This window comes from Colius striatus, chromosome 12 (assembly GCF_028858725.1).
Source record: "Colius striatus isolate bColStr4 chromosome 12, bColStr4.1.hap1, whole genome shotgun sequence".
In the NCBI taxonomy this organism is placed as follows: Eukaryota; Metazoa; Chordata; class Aves; order Coliiformes; family Coliidae; genus Colius; species Colius striatus.
The window spans coordinates 12303874-12323246 of record NC_084770.1 but is presented as its reverse complement, the minus strand read 5'-3'; the positions used below and the strand labels follow the sequence as shown (position 1 = coordinate 12323246).

The 19373-nt window shown below is 37.2% G+C and overlaps 1 protein-coding gene across 9 annotated transcripts in view; it reads right to left on the bottom strand.

Moving 5' to 3' along the window:
• Positions 1-5946: 5946 nt before the first annotated feature.
• TRIP12 (thyroid hormone receptor interactor 12) overlaps positions 5947-19373 on the bottom strand; it is a 70990-nt gene continuing 57563 nt past the window's right edge. For all 9 annotated transcript variants that reach the window (XM_062005249.1, XM_062005255.1, XM_062005256.1 and 6 more), the window contains 12 exons: positions 18765-18916; positions 18181-18323; positions 16869-17025; positions 15693-15791; positions 15052-15166; positions 14623-14777; positions 13937-14101; positions 12614-12778; positions 9738-9851; positions 7900-7994; positions 7588-7691; positions 5947-6541 (listed from right to left, as the gene is read on the bottom strand). In XM_062005249.1, coding sequence (XP_061861233.1) covers positions 6345-6541; positions 7588-7691; positions 7900-7994; positions 9738-9851; positions 12614-12778; positions 13937-14101; positions 14623-14777; positions 15052-15166; positions 15693-15791; positions 16869-17025; positions 18181-18323; positions 18765-18916 — 1661 coding nt within the window. In that variant the 3' untranslated portion in view covers positions 5947-6344. The remainder of the gene's footprint in view (positions 6542-7587; positions 7692-7899; positions 7995-9737; positions 9852-12613; positions 12779-13936; positions 14102-14622; positions 14778-15051; positions 15167-15692; positions 15792-16868; positions 17026-18180; positions 18324-18764; positions 18917-19373) is intronic.

The following is a 19373-nucleotide window of genomic DNA, read 5'->3' as shown; positions in this document are numbered from 1 at the left end:
TGGTACAAAATGCATTTTGTAGGCACATATTATTGAAAACTTGCAAGAACATAGTCAAGCAGAAGATGAATTATATAACATGACTATAAACATTAGCATGAACCTAAATTGCTGTGGTCACTCACCAATTAGTATTCATTTTTCAAATTCCACATGTGGGATGGGAGTAGAATATTTTTCTGTCTTTTGCATTTCATATTCCTATTTCTACTTAATCTTTCAACTTCTAGTCAGTTTTTAGGATGTTATTTAGTTAATACCTGTGACAACTGCCCTCACTAGAGAATCCTGTACATGGAATTATGGCATCTCTCTGCTTGACTGCTGTCAAGTCATGTTAACTACTTATTCTGGAAGAAATTAGGAATGACCAGCTACCTGCTTGGACAGAGATAAACATAAGATATATAACAGCTTATAAAAACAGGTAAATACCTCTTCACTAAAAATTCTAAGACAAAATAAGATGCCAGAAAAACTTTTCTTAAAAGGGTTTCAGCTTTCAAAAGTAGAAGTAATTAAGGCCTGTAATTTTCAGCCAGTTTAAGCAGAGTCCTCTGAAGTGATCTGCAGCTGCAACAGAGACTGCTGTCATTTCCATTCATTTTATTGGAAGATTTAGAGAACTCTTCTCTTTGCATATAAATTTCTCTCATTGAACTCACTTAAATTGCTAGACCAATGCAGCACAAAACGGTGCAAGAATATTCAAGGCACATACCAACTTTTTGATTCTCCATCATAGGCAAATGCCTGCATGGCTTGATTCTAAATTCTAAAGAATCATAGCATGGTAGGTAAAGAAAACTAATTTTAGAATGGCAAGATGTCTCAGTAAAACAGATTTATCCCATTGTGTCTTGAAAGATGAGGGAAACTGCTTCATATCCCCAGAGAAGAGATTGTGCAAAGGGGAATAATCCCCTTCCTCAATCTCTCAGCTGTGTTCCCGTTGGTATAGGGTGGGCTGCTGGCACCTGCCTTGGCTGCCAGGGCACACTACTGATGTGGGTTCAAGCCCTTTTCAGCAGAGCTGCTCTCCCAGTTTCTCTCTTTACCACTAATCTGTAGTTCAGGCGAAGCAGCTGATGCTGTTCACTATCAAGTGCCATGATGGGCTACCTATTTTTGGATCACTGCTTGCATTGCCTGCCAAAGAAGCTTCTGCATCCAAGAAGTCCCAAGAACAGAAAAGCTGCAGCAGGACCAGGCCTGTATTTAGCTCAATACCTTGAATAGCAGCTAAAGAAAGACTAAAGCCACATTCATTACATTTGGCCTAAATATTGTTTCCCATCATTTGTAGCTCAGGAGCCTCCTAAAACAGGCAAGACCTCACTAAATTGTGGTTTTATTCCTGTGACTCATCTCACTAACTCACTAGAAAGCATCAGTTAAAGTTGCTGTCTTCCTTGAAAATCATGACTTTTACCTAACTGAAGAGCCACAAAATAGACCCTGATTCTATCAGACATGATTACACTAAATACTTCTGATATTTAACCTCATCCACCATATGAAGCAGACAGAAGCAGCCACAGGGAAAGAGGAGTACCAAAGAATAAAAAGACAGGCACACTGATGAATCAGGAGTCCATGTCCAACTGACTTGAATGCCACAAAAGTATTATTTAATACAGCTATTTGGCACAATTTCTGCTGCTAATTTGTTGCAGTAGTTTTCCTTCGTAAGGAAAAACTAAAAATTGCTATTTTTCCCTTTCTCTAGGATCCCACCAAACAGTATCTTTTCTACCTTTTGCTCAGTTGTATACTTGGAAAATAACTTGAGGAACTGTTGAGATAACTGCATTATTTTAAAGTATCCCCATAGCATCAATCTGCCTTGGCTTTCAGAATACAGCAACACACAGTTTAAGCTTACCTTTACAAAGGAAAACCTCCTCCTCCTTCCATCTGTTCTTGTTCTTAGGACATCATCTGGACATTTTAGCCCAGGCTTATCTCCCCCTGTCTTTAAGGGAGTCTTAGTGATAGCCACAGCCTAATACTGAAGGGGGAAGGGAACAGGACACACAGACAGGACTAAAAAAACAACACCCACATCACACTTTCTGCTGTACCCCAACATGCTGTGTACAGTATCTGCTTTAACTACAGAAAGAAGGCACAGGAACTTGCCATACATACTTTTTTTCCCTTGGGGGGATTGAGACATGGCACTTGTCATCTTTCCTATTATTCCTTTTATAGCGGTTTGGGGTTTTAGTTTGGATTTTTTGGTTGCTTTGTGTTGGTGTGGTTTGGGTTTGGTTTTTTTCTCTCCTTTGTTTCTCTTTGAGCCCAGTTTCCAGAGGTCGCTGCCAAACTGTATTGAGAGCTGTCAGGAACTTTAATCTAGTGCCTTGAAAATACTGGATGTTTTCTTCACTGGTTCACTACCATTTAGCTGTCCCGCTTCAAAACTTCATGACTCCCCAGATACACACAGCAAAGGAAGATCCAAGCCCTAATTCCTTTTCCAACCCTAAAGCAGCTTGATATCTGACCAATATAATCACATTTCTGTACCCAGAGACCTGAACTTTCCTCTAAAGGCATCTTCTATCCCAGACTGACACAGTTATTCCTTGAGCCACTCACTGTTACTCACAGGCAGCAGAGCTACGAATTTTGTTTCCTATTTGCTGTCTAAACATTCATTACTGTTCTGTGAGCAGGCCTGTGACAGGGCAGCTCACACTGGTGCACTGCACCCCAGTGATGACTACCGCTATCAGGGCAACCAACTACACCCATCTGAGAAAAGCTATTAAAAGTACAATGCACAGGGGGAGATATAGCAAGTTGAGAGCATGCGGCTGTGAAATTCCACCAAGATCACAGAAAGACATCACATGGCAAATTTTTCCAGTTCTATCTAGTTTTCTATCAAGAAACTAGAAGAGTAAAGTATGAGAAAGCCAGGACAAGCCCTGAAAAGGCTCAACTACCAGGAAGATTTTGCCCCCCTTCCAAACTTTTTACTCTAATCCATCTCAGCAAAGCTTTTCTATTTTTTTCCATTCTGCAAACAGCTTTAGCTATAGAAAAGCATCTGGGTTTGGGGGAAGCACATTCATTTGAAGACGACATAATCCCTGAAGTCAGGTATACTTCAATTTCCTGTTTTTAAGCCCTCTGCAAAGGTACAAGCCTCTCAGGTGGTGGGAACTGGCATTACTCATTTGAAGACAGGTTGCTGCAAACAGGTGGGATAGGGTCCAGAAACTGTACATTTGACAGATCTACCTCCAGCAATGGCCAGAAAAGTGATGCAGGCACTTGGAAACACATTGGTCCCTGTCCTTAGGTACCCACCTTCTCAGTAGAAGAGAACTCAGTAAGGGAAAGGACATAGGAAAAAAACCCCACACCAAACACAAAAACATATGGTAGAGGAGAAAGAAGGAAGAATCCATGCAAGCAGTTTGCACATGAAAATCCAAATCTCTCATTAAGTTTGGCAATGGGCACAGGGATTTTACACACACATTTGGAATTACTTTTTGCTATCTTCCTACAGAATATGATGTAAAGAAGCACAACAACTTAGTAATTCATGTCACACGACACTACTTAAATGTTCCTTACATGGAAGATTTCTGTATTAAAAAAAAACCTAAAAAAACCCCAAAATCATCACTGCACAAAGTCAGAGGCAGCTCTCAGTGCTTGGATGGCACTTCTTGCCATGAATGACTTTTTGCTCTTGTTGATTTAGGACATGAAATTCATGCAGAATAGTAACTAATGGCTGGTGTTCCCTAAAACCAGTTGAAGTTACCATGTTAACAAAAAAGCCTCTATTCTCAAAAATAAGAATTCTTATTGTGCCTTTTATTATACCTTCTAAAGCAGTTCACTACTAAGACAAATACACATTCTTCTGAGGGCTACACAATCATCAACAGGCACTCACATATACCTGTTGCTGATTTTAGTGATCTTTTCCCTTAATCCACAGATCCTAATAAGAAAGAATTAACATCTTGCCCCACCCCTCCACTTGTTCTTAGCTACTCCATTGCAGTCACGTGAACTGTGACTCTTCAGTTATTTTTATTTACTCTAACTTTTAAACCAGATTGCTCTTTTACCACACTAAAAGCTGTCCTTGGTAGGGGAAAAAAGGGTCACTCCAAAGGGTTTCATTCAATTCAGGCCTACTACATCCTTAGGTCTGTGCTGAAAATGACAACCAGCACCACAAAAACAGTCATCACAGGTAATTGGGTTTTTCCTTCCTCTTTGAACAGGCAACCAACTTGTTTTCCCACTGAAACAGTTTCACAATGGATATATCTCAAATTTGAAAGCTCCTCTAAATTTCTAAGTCGATGAAAGCCAGATTCTAGAGGGAGACAACATGGGTAAAAAAATATCAATACACATGATATTTTAATACAAAATATTCGCTTTTTCTTTTTTTTTTTTTACACAAGTCATTTTCTTCAAAATATAGAACCTTAAAAAAATGAACAAATTGCTATCCACACACTATAAACACTTTTGTGCTCAGTTTGATCAAGTTATCAGAACAATTTAAACACCAGTCCATAGGTTAAACACTGCCTTGAAGAAGTTTTATGAAAACTAAGCCGCACTGTGCACTACCATTATTGTATGTACAGTGTGAAGCGCCTTCGTTCAGTTTAATACCGTAGTAGAAACTGTTCAGTTATCAGGTTCTTTGTGCAAGGATTTCACATTCTACTCATGCTCATGACAGATTTGCATTTACATTTCAGTGGCACTAGTATGAGCAACCACAGGTAGTTCTGTGAATGTTCACTGGAAGAATGTCCATTACATGTTCTGGAAGTACAAGTTCTTCAGCTAGATAAAAGAAAACTTGTTAGTTTAGGGGAAATACTAGCCTGATTAGCCAGAACTAAACAATTTCTAAGCACTGAAACGAATTTTGATTTCTCAAAGTTGAATAAAAGTAATGAACTATCACATTTTCATAGAGATGAACTACATAGCAGGTACATCTCAGGAATATTTGTAATTGCCCGCTTTTTGAACCCATAGAAATGAAAAAATTTCCCTCTAAGTTGGAAGTCTTAAAAGGTCTTTTTTTAGTAGTAAATCATCCACAAGTTGCAGGCTGTTAGCCAAGTAAATTTAGGATGATTTACTTGCATTACAGTAATTTACACAATTGAACTTTATGCATACAGTACAAAACTATGAACAAAAAGGTGAAGCAAACTTTTTTATTTATATTCAGGTAAAAACATTAACCTGATGAAGTAAATTATTGCAGATTTGAGAAATCAGCACATAAAACAGTTGGACAGAGCATTGCTTACAGGTGCTTTATCTGTGTCAAAAGACAAAGGCTGAACTGTTTGTTCCAAGCTAGCGCTGGAGGGGGGAGAAAAAAAAAGGAAAAAACCTACAAAAGTAACAAGGAACTTAGGTCAAGAACAAGAAAACTGTTTACTCAAACAGGGAATGAAACAACTAATTTGTCTTTTAAAAAAACTTTACATCAATTCAAAATGCTCTGGCCTTATCACAATACACACTGGCCAGCCCAAGCTTTTGGACTTCAACTACATGAAAGAAATAATTCTTCCCAGCCTCCAGTAAGAGGCTTTTGCTGCCTGAATCACTGTGTAAACAGCTCTAGAGCGTCGACTGGTAAAGACTGTCGCCATTATAATCCTACCACTACAGTAAAACTATGCTATAAGAAAGGTTCTACCTAGTTACAAAGGCTGAATTATATTGACAATATATATTTGATTTCAGTAAAATTTAAGTTATCTTAATCCAAGAAAGAGGCACGGAGCACTTAGATGCCCATGCTAACCAAAACGTAACAATTGTTGAATGTTGCACACAAAAAGAACCAAGTGAATTGCACATCAGACAATACATGAGGATGGGCAAAATTAGAGGCAGGTGAGGGTACACAGAACTAGTCTACTAAACTAGATTTGTCAAATACATGGTGTATTTTAATTTCTGTACTTATGTACAAAAGTTGTCTTTGGAGGAAAATTTCAGACTTAGCTAGATGGATACACACAGCCCAGTATTAAACTGCACAGCGACATTTATTGTTCCAGCCTGGAAAAACATCCCTTTTTAAATTTCACACAGCAAAGCAAGTTAAAAACTTCACTCATCAAATAAATGATAATTTAAACAAGAACTTGCTAAAGAAACCTTGTCACAACAACTTTTAGGGCCTGATCACTTTAAGTCCATAGGGGCCTTTAATGAATATCAACCAAGTGTCTTTGTTTATAATCTGCAAGCCGTTTTTCTACAACAAGAAGGCGTAACACATTTCCTTGACTCGGGTCACATTGTATTTTTAATTGTGATCAGGAAAGATGGAATGACTGCTGCCCTTCTCTTGCAGCTATCAAGAGTTTTTCACGCATTATCTCAATAGTTGAATAGTCCGGCAATTTGAGATAGTTCACACAAGTCATTACTGAGGGTAAGAAGTCATCTGGATTCTCTGTAGACTCAAATGTCTTGCGTACAATTGTCAATGGAGGATTCAAACTTCGAAAACCTGTTCACAAGAAGAGACGTTCAGAATAAAGCTGCTGCTCCCTTGAAAACGCAGAGTTTACACTGTAAACATCTAACAGTGACAGAAGCATGCATTTATAACTCATGACTTCATCTTCATTTTTAAAAGACTTAGAATATGCCTTTATGCCTGTGTGTAGACTAATTTTCCAAGATTAATCAGAAAACACAACTCACTAGACATCTACTCGTAATTCTGTGCTCTGTATGTACACTACTCCAATCACAGTACTTTTTCAGATGTTTAACACACATTTTCTAAGATTCTCAGAAGTTATCTGTGACTGTGATACCTTATATTTTTTACTCCAAATAAGGTTTTTACACTCCTAACCCTTAATCCTATCTACAGCATCTTTCCCCAAAGAGTTCTGAAAATTTTTAAAAAACAACTCTGGGGTTTGGGGGAAAAAGAACATAAGTAATGGAACAGGTGCATAAATTTTGATTTTACTTGAAAAGTGCATAAATTTTGATTTTACTTGCAAAGCATTTTGCTGAGAATATGGTAACATGTGTACTCTACAGTAGTCCCTAGCAAAGACAGTAAATTCCTCAGTTTTCATCATTGCCTTTCATCTAAATTCTCAAATGCAAAGGGGGAGAAATTAAAGTTTATCACTATGCTAGCATTGTCTCTTTTCTAGAAAAGAGATTGTTTCCAGGTAGCAACGCATCATTTTGTTGTTGGCATAAGTTAATGTACCTCTAGCCAAGGAATACAATATTAAGGGGTTTCAGTTTAGTTCAAATTTTCAACTATGTTTTGCCCTCCAATAAGTTATCTGGTAACAGATTAAACCTGGACAGCATCAATCGAACCAAGCTTCACAAGATTAACATGAAGTTTGACAATTCTACCTGAAGTATACCCAGCTACTTCTGAAATTAGAAGCGCCAAACAAGTATAGACCTCTAAAACACAGTTAAGTAAGTTTTTTCCCATAACAAAGTAATCCACTTATTCTGAAATGCATTCCCAATCCTGGATTTCCTACAGAGCAACGCAGAGTGAACACCACCTACCTCCTACAGGCAGTCTGGGGCTACCCGTTACAAACTGAAGAAACAGTCTTTGCTGCTCACTATCAAAGCTACTGAGAATTTCAAAGAGATACTTCACTGCTCGACTACAGAGAGGAAAAAAAACAAGATTTATTATTTTGTTATTAGTTAAAATAAGTACATCACATTTGTACTCAGTGCAATATGAATATGTTCAAACGTATTTCACATCATTCCTTTAGCTTGAAAACATGGTATGTTGACATAATTTAAATATATTTTTTTCCATCACTAATGCTTCTGTGTTTTTAAAAAGATCCAACACTATATTACCTGTCATGGGTATAACCGTGATCTGGTCTGCAACATTCCATTAAAGTCTTGGCATCCCAAGTGTCCGTTTTACTTCCACACAAGAGCTGCTCCAACTATAAAGTTAAAAAAAACAACAAAGTAAGTTTTCCCCTTTATGGAAGTACTGTTCATTCCAACTACTATTACACTCTTCTACTTTCTGGACTGGCTTGCAGCAAAACCACCTCAGTCATTCTAAGCGCTCCTCCCAAATTCTTTGAATGCAACAGCTTCATACTAAGTGACAGTCTCATTTGCTGAATCTGCCTTCGCGTGCAATCCACTACCACACGAGGTGCTCAAGATATCTCAGAACAGATACAGCACTAAGAAGCAATTTACACTAGAGAACCAAAAATGCCTTATTTTTTCTGAAATCTCACCATTCCAAAATAAATCAAGGGAAATGGGAAAAAACAGAGTGTACACACGTCTTTAGAACTGAGGTTGTTTTTGAAAGAAAAGAACTTTAAAAACTCCAATCACTTGACAGAGATGGATCTATCAGACTTCAGTTTCACACTTAAATCGTTTTACCTTTTCGTTTTATCTGTGAGGGCAAGCAGAGATGACACACTGAAGTGAAAACATTAAAAGCCTTTACAGACATCCTTCTAGGATACATGAGCAGCTGTAAAGCCCCAATCCCAACAAAATCAGAGTTTTGAGACACCTAACTATTCTGTTCATCAATCAATGAATTTTAGAAGTTCTTCCTAATAATTTACAAATGGTTTGTAAAAAGGTTCAAATGGCTGGACAGCTATCAGCAACACAACACAAACGCATCTTTACCTTGATTGCACACTACTTCTATGACTTAGTTTTGATCAACCATATTAGTAGATCAGCAATAGACTAGTGTCTGTATAAAATCTTCATGGAAAGCAAATGTCAACCCATGCCCAACTACAAGACATAAGAACAGCCTCACATGTGCCACAAAATGGAGAAGTTTGGGTAAAACAGTAGAGAAGTTAGAATAATCTGCTATTTTACTAGCCTCAAATCTGTTGCAGAAAAAGGTGGTGGTACTCTATGCAAGTAGTACCAAGAGAGGCACGAAGAACTACCATTATGAGCAGTTACAGATCTCATCTTTAAGACTCTTACATTGCAATGCACTAAGAACAAAAGAGTAACACAAAGGCTTGACTAACACTGCTTCAGAGCATGCTTAACATATCCTTATGAAGTCAAAAGTGTAAATTCAAGAAGGCAAACAAACTCTTAAACTGGTCTTCAAATAAACTCCCTAAAAGCAGAGTAATAAAACCTCCTTCCAATGCAGACAACTATAATTGTGTCTCAATTCAGTCCACCTAAGAGTGTAACCATTTTACATGGAAATTGATACGGTGGGTAGCAGGTGAAGCAAAATCACCTACCCTTTTTCACACTTCATCTAAACCTCCTCTTACTGTTTAAAGCTTTGTTAAAGGGCTGTCTATTATTTTTATAGAACATCCAGGTGGCATCCAGATTTCTATAGCTATTATGAAGTACTGCAATACAAGGAATTAAAGAACCCATACCAATATAGAGCCTACATATATTAAGCACTTCTCTCAGAAATGCTGGATATACCCAATGTTAAATAAAATGGAGTTGTTAATAATAAAAGCATCAAATAAATGACCAAACACAGAAATCTTTAAGAACACAATTTAAAGGACCCCAAGTTTTACTTAGTTTTACTAAGATGTAATCAGTCACAAGTGCACTTCATCCAAGGCACATCTAGGTTCAGGTTGTTCTTACCTATAGATAATATAGTTACAAAAGCACCAGTAGAAAAACCACAAACATTTACCGACCTCCTCAGGATAGAAGTACTGAAGATGACTGAGGGGGAACACCGATTCAAATCCATCTCTGAATGAATCAAACTGTCTGGCAACACCTTCGTTTAGTGCCCAGAATATAACCAACTGCACAAAAGAGAAGGGGGAAAAAAGTCACTTAAGAAAAGGAAGCAGAGAACAATCGTTACTGTATAAAAGACTATAGCCACAGAAAAAAACCTCTACACAAGCATCGCTATACGCTGACTGTAATTGTGGTAGAGTTTGAACTCTCATTCAAGGAGCTGCTCTACACCATTGGCTCACTCTGCCTTAATTCATAAGCTCATACTGCTGCATGTGTGCAAGTCTAGTGTTGCTGCTGTTTCTTTTACATGTGTCCTGCAGCCATTGTTTCTCCAGTAAGTTAAGAAATACATAGGGTAGACTGCATGCCAAATCCACATTCTTCGTCAGCAGTACTGACTGACAGATTACACTTGCCTTGTATACCCCCAACTCTAGCAGGAAATGAAAGCCGGTTATAAAAGATGTGTTATCAATACACAGCTACTTGTTTTTCAATATGTGCAAAGCTCTGACCTGGAATGCTGAGGAAAACTTCAAAGACATGTGAAGATGCATTTAAACATGATTAGAGACCTCATCAATACTGCTGGGATCCTGAAGCAAATATTTAACCCTGTCCCGACAACTTCAGAGGTAATTATTCCAGAGAGCTCGCAGATAGGAAAGCCTATTACTATCTGTTGATAAGCTTTCCTACAAAAAAATAGGGCATTGAATTTAAGGTAAAAATACATATCCCTACTTTCACACATCAGGTTGTAATACTGAAGAGGAAGCTAGTAAGTACCAGTAGCACAGAAGGCTGTTCTACTGCATCCTTTGATGTAGAATATTCTTAGGCTATTCTATCAGCAGTTGCTCACTTAGAACTGGATTACTTTTTACAACCAGGGTGTGTGGCAAGTTAAGTTGCATTGTGTTATTATGGATTCAAAGAGGAGATCAACTTGATGGGCAAAACATGGCACTCCAGAAACTTTCTGTCCACAAATTTAGAACAAGCAAGTTGGCTTCTTTCTTTACAGTAACTACAGAGGAGGAAAAAAATACAAAAGATAATAAAGTCTTTCCCTATACTGGCAGAGGTAACAGTTGCTTTTTCTGATAAAGGTAGCTCCTGTGGGAACTGTTCTTGGAGAAAAAAATGGGGAGGTGGAGGGTGGAATGACAACTGCAGGAAAGGCATGAAGAGTAACAGTAGGTTATTCTACCATCATAAACCACTTTCAGTGGCAATCCACATGTAAGACGACAATGACATTTTGAAGAACAGGTGACCATTTCGGCTAACCCAGGAGGAGCTGTACAGACTAGCTGATAAATACACTGTTTCTAAATTGCAATTCATCATACCGGTGATATAGAGGACACTAACTCTCTCTGAAATATTTTCTGTTTCTTTGACACCAAGTCTGTAATACTAATCACTGGGATCTAGTTTAAGGTCTCATCTTTCTATTCCTGCCTTACAGAGGAGGACAGAAAATCTGCACAGATGTCCCACAAAAAGCAAACAAGCTTTCTGTAGTGATCTGCTTTGGTTTTACAATGCCAGAAGCCTGCAATAGGACAGCTACAAGATATACAACATGTCTTGACAGGTGTTACCTGAAAGAAAAAACTGACTGCAAACTACATAAGAAAGACTTGAAAGCAAACTTGCTTGCTTTCCTCAGTGAACAGAGATCGCAAATGCTGTTTCTAACAAACTATGGTTGTTTGCATTGCCCATCTATAAGTCTGAGAACAGCTTTATATTCAAATATGTTTAACTTTACAAGTGATTCTTAACTAGTAGAATTTGCTTTCAACAGATATGAGAACTGGATATATGCATAACAGTTTGAAAACGGAATACGAACAGCAACTGGTCAGTATTCAGTTGTAAATATTTACAGAGCAACTTTGCCAAGTTCTCAGTTGATCAGGAGTCTATATGTCTCTTACTGAATCATTTCTACCAAAACATCAGATATGTTTCTTAGTGCTTATAAACCTCAACAGCCTTCACAGTTAATTGGCAGCAGACTAACTAGTGAAAAAATGCATTACTTAACTGGGATGATGACTTCTGTATGATGTAATCATTCTTGCCTCCATCCTACTGATGATTTCATGTGGTTATGCTGCATTCTTGGGGTCTTTCCTTATCTCTTTTCCAGGCTATTTTTAACCTATCCCCTTCAACATTTTCTTATGCAGAAACAGTTTCCTACCTTGTTCAGAAGTATCATCCTTTTGTTTGTCTAGGTTTCATGTCCCCTCTGACATAAATCAATATGAAAGTGTACCATCAACTTATTATGGCACTGTTTTGTTACCTGTTCCTTAACTAGTTTTTAATAGTTTATGTTAGTTTGTTTTTAAAACAAACACTAATTTTGACTCAGCAACTGGGCTGATGTTTTCTTAAATCTGCCTCCAAAACATGTCACTACTATTATAGCAGTTCAAAGCCCAGTGAAGTGTGACTGGCAGATGTTAAATCACTATTGCAAGCAAATTCATTACCACACACAGATGTAGAAACTTGTTAAAAAGATTCTCCAAGTCCACAGGCCTAATTACCTCACTTACTACAACACTTTTTACCCAAAAAACCCTATACTTCTGATGATTTAAGTATAAACCTGACTTTTTGTACCATAAAATTTTCAAGTTGGGGTGCTGATGAGGACTCAAAACAGCTTTGCTGTATTTATAAACTAGATTAGAAGAAAAGCCATCAGCTCACAAGCACAAACCAAAATATACATGGAAGCAAAAACAAAGTGAGAAAGAACACGGGAAGTTTTGGTCCTAGCTTTGTTTTTACGTACTCTGAGATACTCCTCTAAATTGTGGATGGTGACTGGTGTATCTTTTCCTCCTTTTTTCAGTTCTATATTAGGAAATCCAGGAAGTGTGAAGTCCAGCCCTAGATCTTCCACTGAGCAGCCATTCATAGTCAAAGCCTCCAATGCATACTGTAGACTTTCTTTGGTCTAAAAAGATAGGAAATGAAAACTAGTGAAAACAGTTCATTACAGAAAAGTTATGACTTCTACAGTAGTTTTGACTAAGTAAAGACTTCTATATGATTATTAATATTATCATGGTACTCCTTGCTTTCCTTCTGTAGTTTTCATTCGTAACAGTAAAAGGAGAAAAAACAAATAAACTACCTTAATGGATAAACTTTAATGATCATTAATTTTTCCTAGCAATTTTAAAACTACTTAAATTTCTCATATATTATTTATTTAGAAAATACTAGTGTAAGAAAAGGAGTTATACATATGCTAAGACTATGTTTTTTCCTTATAATAGTTAATGGCATTCATATTTGGCATGCATACTGACATTTTTCAGCTTTCATCCACCAGGTTTCAGGTATTTCAAACTCTTGTTGGGAAATTAAAACCGGTGATCAAGGAGAGAGAGTGAGACAGTGAAGAGGAACAAAGGCCCACAAGCTTGCAATAACTTTGCTATAGTAATAAAGCAGATATATTAAAGCAGGCATATAAATTAAGTCATTACTACCTACCATCATTGGATGCTAGGAAGAGCATGCATGCCAAAAACTTATCACTACTCTACAACAGTAAACTGCTATTTTCACTTAAGAGTGGATAACCTTGAAAAAATTAGGCTCCTCTAATCTATAAAATAACCTGTATGTGTACATACGAATCCAGTTTCCACCAGTTCCAAATACAGCTCTTCAGCAGGGGAGAAGAAACCCACAAAAGGCACTTATAACAAAATCTGATAATTTGACTAAGCTAATGAAAAAGCCAAGCATTTTGAATATTAAAAAAAAAAGTGGATTTTTCTCACCCTACATTTAATTGGGTCAGTCTTTCCAAATAAAAAAGAGAGATTACCTTAGGTAACATACAGCAGTGTTAACCATTTCTAGTGTGTTTAACAACACTGAAGAATTCCATAAATTTCTAACCTTAGAGTCTATACTATGAAGAAATAATGTTACAATTAGTAGCCACTAATTTAATAACATGAAAACTACTTTTTTATTAAAATCAAGTCATAATCACTATCAGTATTAAGCACTATCATTCACTTTCAAGTACGGCTACTTTGTAAAATCTAAGCATGGGTGAAGATGCACTCTGTCATTCTTCGTATTATTTTCCCACCTGTGTTTTGTCCTGTTCAAGTCTTTTCTTTTGTCTTACAATATCTTCAAGGTGATATATTGATTTGGCTACTACTGGATCAATACTGAACAAGTCATGTGATGTCAAGGAAGTTTCCTGTCGTAGCATCCATTTATAAAAAGGAAGTCCAAGAGGAAGGTCAACCTGGAAATCAAAACAATGTTGAATATGGAACTGTCTTCCAAAATTGTATCTTTTTGCTATTTTATCTTGACTAGTTCTAGAATATTATTTACTAATTCATAGTTCAGGCACACCACAAAACACTGAGTGTTTTGATCTGAGAAATTTACAGTCCAGAAAACACAACTGACTATGTTACGTAGTGCATATACATCAGAGCAACTAGCAAGCTAGGAACTGGAATAACAACCACTCCAAAATGATCTTCAAAGAAGACTGGAGAGAGCTTGCAACACATGGTAGGCAATGGCTTTTCCTCTTTTGACTACAGCCTTAAAAGCCATTGTAATCATCTTCAACATACACTACCCCTTTTCCCCCTCAAAAGTTCATCTGCATCTGCCCACCCCCACCAACACCCAAACTGCCCAAGTTGGAAAATAATTTCATTCAACTCTTAATTCTGTTTTTCCCACCAACAGTCAGAACTGTAATTTTCATATGACTCCTCAGAATCACATTTTCTGGTTTTTTTCTCTCACCAGTCTGAAATCCATGATTGCCTTGGCCATGAGTTTTCCCAGAAAACGGAACTTCATTTTAACTTTTGCAATGTGAGCTGGCTTGGCTGTTCTACCAAAAGGAAGTGCAAAAAGGCCTTGAAGGTTATGTATGTACTTTGTACCTTCCTGGCTTCCTGTTGAGGAACAAAGGAAAAAGAAAAAGAAGAGTTCAATACATACGCTGCTAGTTTCATTCCAGACACAAGTTTGAAAGGTGCTATCAGACAACCACTACCTAAAGCTGCTTACAAAATTTAAAAGAACAAACCACAGAAAGACAATAACACTATCATGAGGTACATTATCTGACCACAAACTGAGGTGCCCTTGCAAAGCCGTTCACGTAACAGTCAACTCAAAATCAATTCAATATTAGAATATTGATAGTTTAGGTAGTAAAACATTTACCTTTTGGATTGGCTAAAGTAACTTCTTCTCCTCTCCAAAGGCCTAAGTCTGCTCTCTGTAGTTCCTGAGATACAAGTGCATAGAACTCTAGTGTGGGGCCTAGGCCTGTGCCAACCTTCAGAAGGATGGAGGGTGCAAGGAGAATGAGATAAATAAAATTAGCCCATTAGGTCAGTTTGAATATCAATATCTTTAGTCTGAGAAATATAGCACATTATCGGCTATAAAGAAGACTGCATTGCAAAAAGGGTCTAGAAAATATGTGACAATATTTGCAATACAACTGAGACACTTTAGAAAGACCACATACATATCGCAGGGAATAACAGTGGAATAAAAGCATTAACCACCTAATGATCACATTAGAGAGGAAACACACACAGCTGTTTGCTATGAATTAGAATAAGATGTGCTCTGCAGAATAAGACTGATTATGGAGTTTAGTACATTAGAAAGTTTCTCCTAGCAACTAAAAATATTACAGCAAAGTGGATTAGGGATACTTAATAGACAAGATTTTGTGGCATCAGCAACAGGAAGGACCAAGAGTCTGATCATGTAATTCTAGGAAAGCTGTAGGGTTTTTGTGTTAATCTTCAGTCAAAAGGGGTTAAAAATTAGACTGCATTGATATTACTTACTTCATTCTCATACTGGATTTCCAACATGGCTCTTGAACTGCCTAGATCCTGCATCACAGATTCTGCCTGTTTCAGCAGCTCATCTCTGTTCACAGTGCGCTACATTAGAGAAGTTTTAAGTAGTGAAATTATGTCTCTAAGTCCCAGCTCCCAAGGCAGTGACAACAGGAAAAACAGTTAAGCAAGTTTTTCCACCCCATTCCACAGTTCAACAGTTTGTCATGCTTATGCTTCAATTAAAATAATTCTTGCTTCTATATGAAAACTAACTAGAATTAAAAAAGCAATACCTTCTATTTTTATCAGAGTAACAGGTACTACTCTTGCCAAGAATATGGCAATAGCATTATAACATAGCAGTGTTTCCAAGTGATATTACATACTTCAAACTAATACGTGGCAAAGAAACGCACACAGAATAAAGATGTCAAAACCCAGCCATTTGAAGGAATAAATGTTATACCCTGCCCCTGTCAGTTCCCTAGTAGGGAAAATGGCAGATCCAAAAAAAAAAACCACAAACCCCAAACCCAAACAAACCCCACACAATAACACTTGGATTACTCTATGTTGGAAAGTATTCTACTTAGACAAGAGACACGAGAATCTAGTTCTTTTTTTCTCCAGAGGTATTCAAGACCATATAGCAGATCTACACTTTCTAAGAGATCTTAGTTTAAGAAAACATTTCTCTAGACTCAAGGCAGACATCCAAGACTCCCTCAAAACAGTCATAGCTTAGTTTTATTACATTGTGATAGGCAGTTTAACACTCTCCCAGGACACAAAGACAATGTTTTTGTTGATTCAGGTAACACTTAATGGCCTAAATCCTACTGAATTCTCCTGAAATTCTATGTAAAGCAAAAGAGAGATGTAAAAGCTAATATAATGAAACCTCGAGTGTAAATTAAAAGTTCAAGTTCATTCTTGAAGGATAGTTTCAGAAATTACATAAAGACTCAAAAACTAAGCCAGATGGAAGAAACCAGTGTAGTATACTCTAGCCCCTTCTGCCACCTAGCGTCAGCCATCTAGAAAACACGGTGCTTTCTACTCAGCTTTTAAATGAGTAAAACCAAACTTTACAGATGAATCTTTCTCATGGTGAGGTTCTTCAAAACAAAACACAAGTACATGGATCATTCTTTCCATTTTTTAACAAGATACACCTACTTTTTTCCTGTCCAGTCGTGGTGCCACTCTGCTGTCCTGAGAATCTGATTGATTGATTTCTGGATTAGTATCCAGTAGTCTTTGCATGGCTCGATCACGATCAAAAGCAGTTACATAAAACAGCATTTGACGGGTATCAAATGGAAAGAAAAATGGGCTGTAAAAAGAGTATTGGATTAGTTAGGTGGGTTCCAATTAGCATCTATGACCATAGCTTAGTCTAAAACACAGTAGAAATGCAGTGTGCCTGAAATTAGCACTTTATGAAACCTAACTCAAAGTACTTGAATAATGTGGCTATACAAAAGTTTACATAAAAAAAACAGGTATTATTTTACTTATCTACACCTGTTTCACAATTACTAAATCTAACTCAGATCAAAAATTTCAAGAAGGTGGCTCAAGCTTGGGGGGAGGGCAGGGAAGGAGGGCAGAGAATGAGCACCTGCCCACAACAGCACCAGTATTCTAACTTTCACCACTTTCCAAAGCCATTTTAAATAGTCTATGAAAGACTATCACAGAAAAATCTTATTTTAAAGTATCAGTTCTGCAATTCTCAAAGGTACACATACGTTAACGTGTCAGTTCTCTCCTGACATGGATGCGAGACGCCAGTTTTATGGAACATATACCACTACAGGTGACTATATAAGAATATAAACTCATCCTCAGTACTTTTTCTCTGGAACGTTTATTTATAAACTCAGAGATCTTATTTTAAAAATAGAAGGAAAAAAAAAGTTTCTCTAGAGTATGTATTTCCAGTCAATTGTCACTGATGTTGCTTCAATTAACATACTTCAAATCCAAGGAAGTTGATTCTGCTTTCTCATTCTTTCAAGTACAAGTTTTACACTCTGTATCAAGGTAGAGTACCTTGAATGTAGCTGTATAAAAATTATAATGCATAATCAGTAATTATGAAAATATTTTCCTTTGAACCACACTGAACATGCTAACAAGAAAGGTAAGTGGTATGACAAAAATGCCATTAAGTGGTTTAACAGGAAAGGAACTGACCTAAACAATCAAGTACAATTTCAATGAAAGAACTTCAAATTGCTTAGAAACTCTTATAAGAAGCGGTCCAAACTCAGCAGCTAGTCTATCTCTCATATTTGTTCTAAAACATGCAGTACAGCTATAAGCATTACTTCACATGTCACTATGTAACTTAACAAGACTGTTGTGACTACATCTTACTCTCCCCCAGCACTTTCAAAAGTCATGTAAAATAGGACACATCTGGGCTGCCCAGACAAGAAGCCTACTGAACTCACATTAGAAATATTATACAAGTCATTCATACCATGTTTTTCCAAGCTCTGTCAGCCAAGTTGGTATGTTTCCTGTCATAATTACCAAAGGATCCTGAAGCTGCCTGTTTGCCTTTGCTGTCAGTTTACTGTTGATAAACTCTGAGGTTGGAATTATCTCCTTGCAGATTGCATTCTGTGTTAAATGAAAACATTGTATTTCTAGTTAAAGAAACACTGAAGAAATACCAAGGCCTCATTAACAAAGTATTTTATGCTTCTAATTTGCTTCTCATCACAAGAAAAAAACCTTTTCATTGTGTACTCTGGGTCATACAGAGTCTGTCATGAAAGAAAGACTGGACAGATTTTTACTATTTGTTTTCTTTTCAGAAAAAAGTTGCTCTGAAAACTTCACGAAGCAAGGAGCACTGAAAATGCATTTTACACACTGGAGAGAAAATAGCATCAACGGGAAGAATTTAGAACCTACATCTTACAAGAAGTTAGAGAAATAGGTAGAAAATAGTGTACATCTGTCTTGGTGAGTGTCAGATGGGAGGAAGGCTATTTTCAGATGTTTCAGGACAGTTACTTACATGAAGTTTGAAAGTGACTTAAAAAGTGGTCTACTCACATCATACAAATAATACCAGTATCGACTGATAGCATGTAGAACTCTCAAAAGAAGAATAACGTCTAACGAAGGATCTTCAAATGTTATGTTTTCAGGTGGAGCAGATATGAGGTAAACTTCCAGAGGATTTAATACCGAAGGGCATACACCATCTAACAGGTAAAAACCAAAACATAATCAAAACAAATCAATTGGAAGATTTCCCAAGATTTAATTATTAGGAGCCTAGGTAGCATTAGTCATGGTATTTCATTAACTATAATAGTTTAATCATGGACCCTTCAGTATCTTGTTTTTAGCTTTAATATACATGTTAATATTTGCCTACTTATCACAGATTCTTCCAGCACTGTTCACAATATTCCAGATGTGGTCTCTCAAGGGAAGAGTAGAAGGGGAGGAGAACCTCTCTCAACCTACTGCCCACACCCGTTCTAATACACTCCAGGATGTCGTTGGCCTTCTTAGCCACAAGGACACATTGGTGGCTCATGCTCACCCCACTGTCCACCAAGATCCCCAGGTCCCTTTCCCCTACACTATTCTCTAACAGTTCGTTCCCCAGCCTGTACTGGTACATGGGGTTATTCTTTCCCAGATGCAAGACAC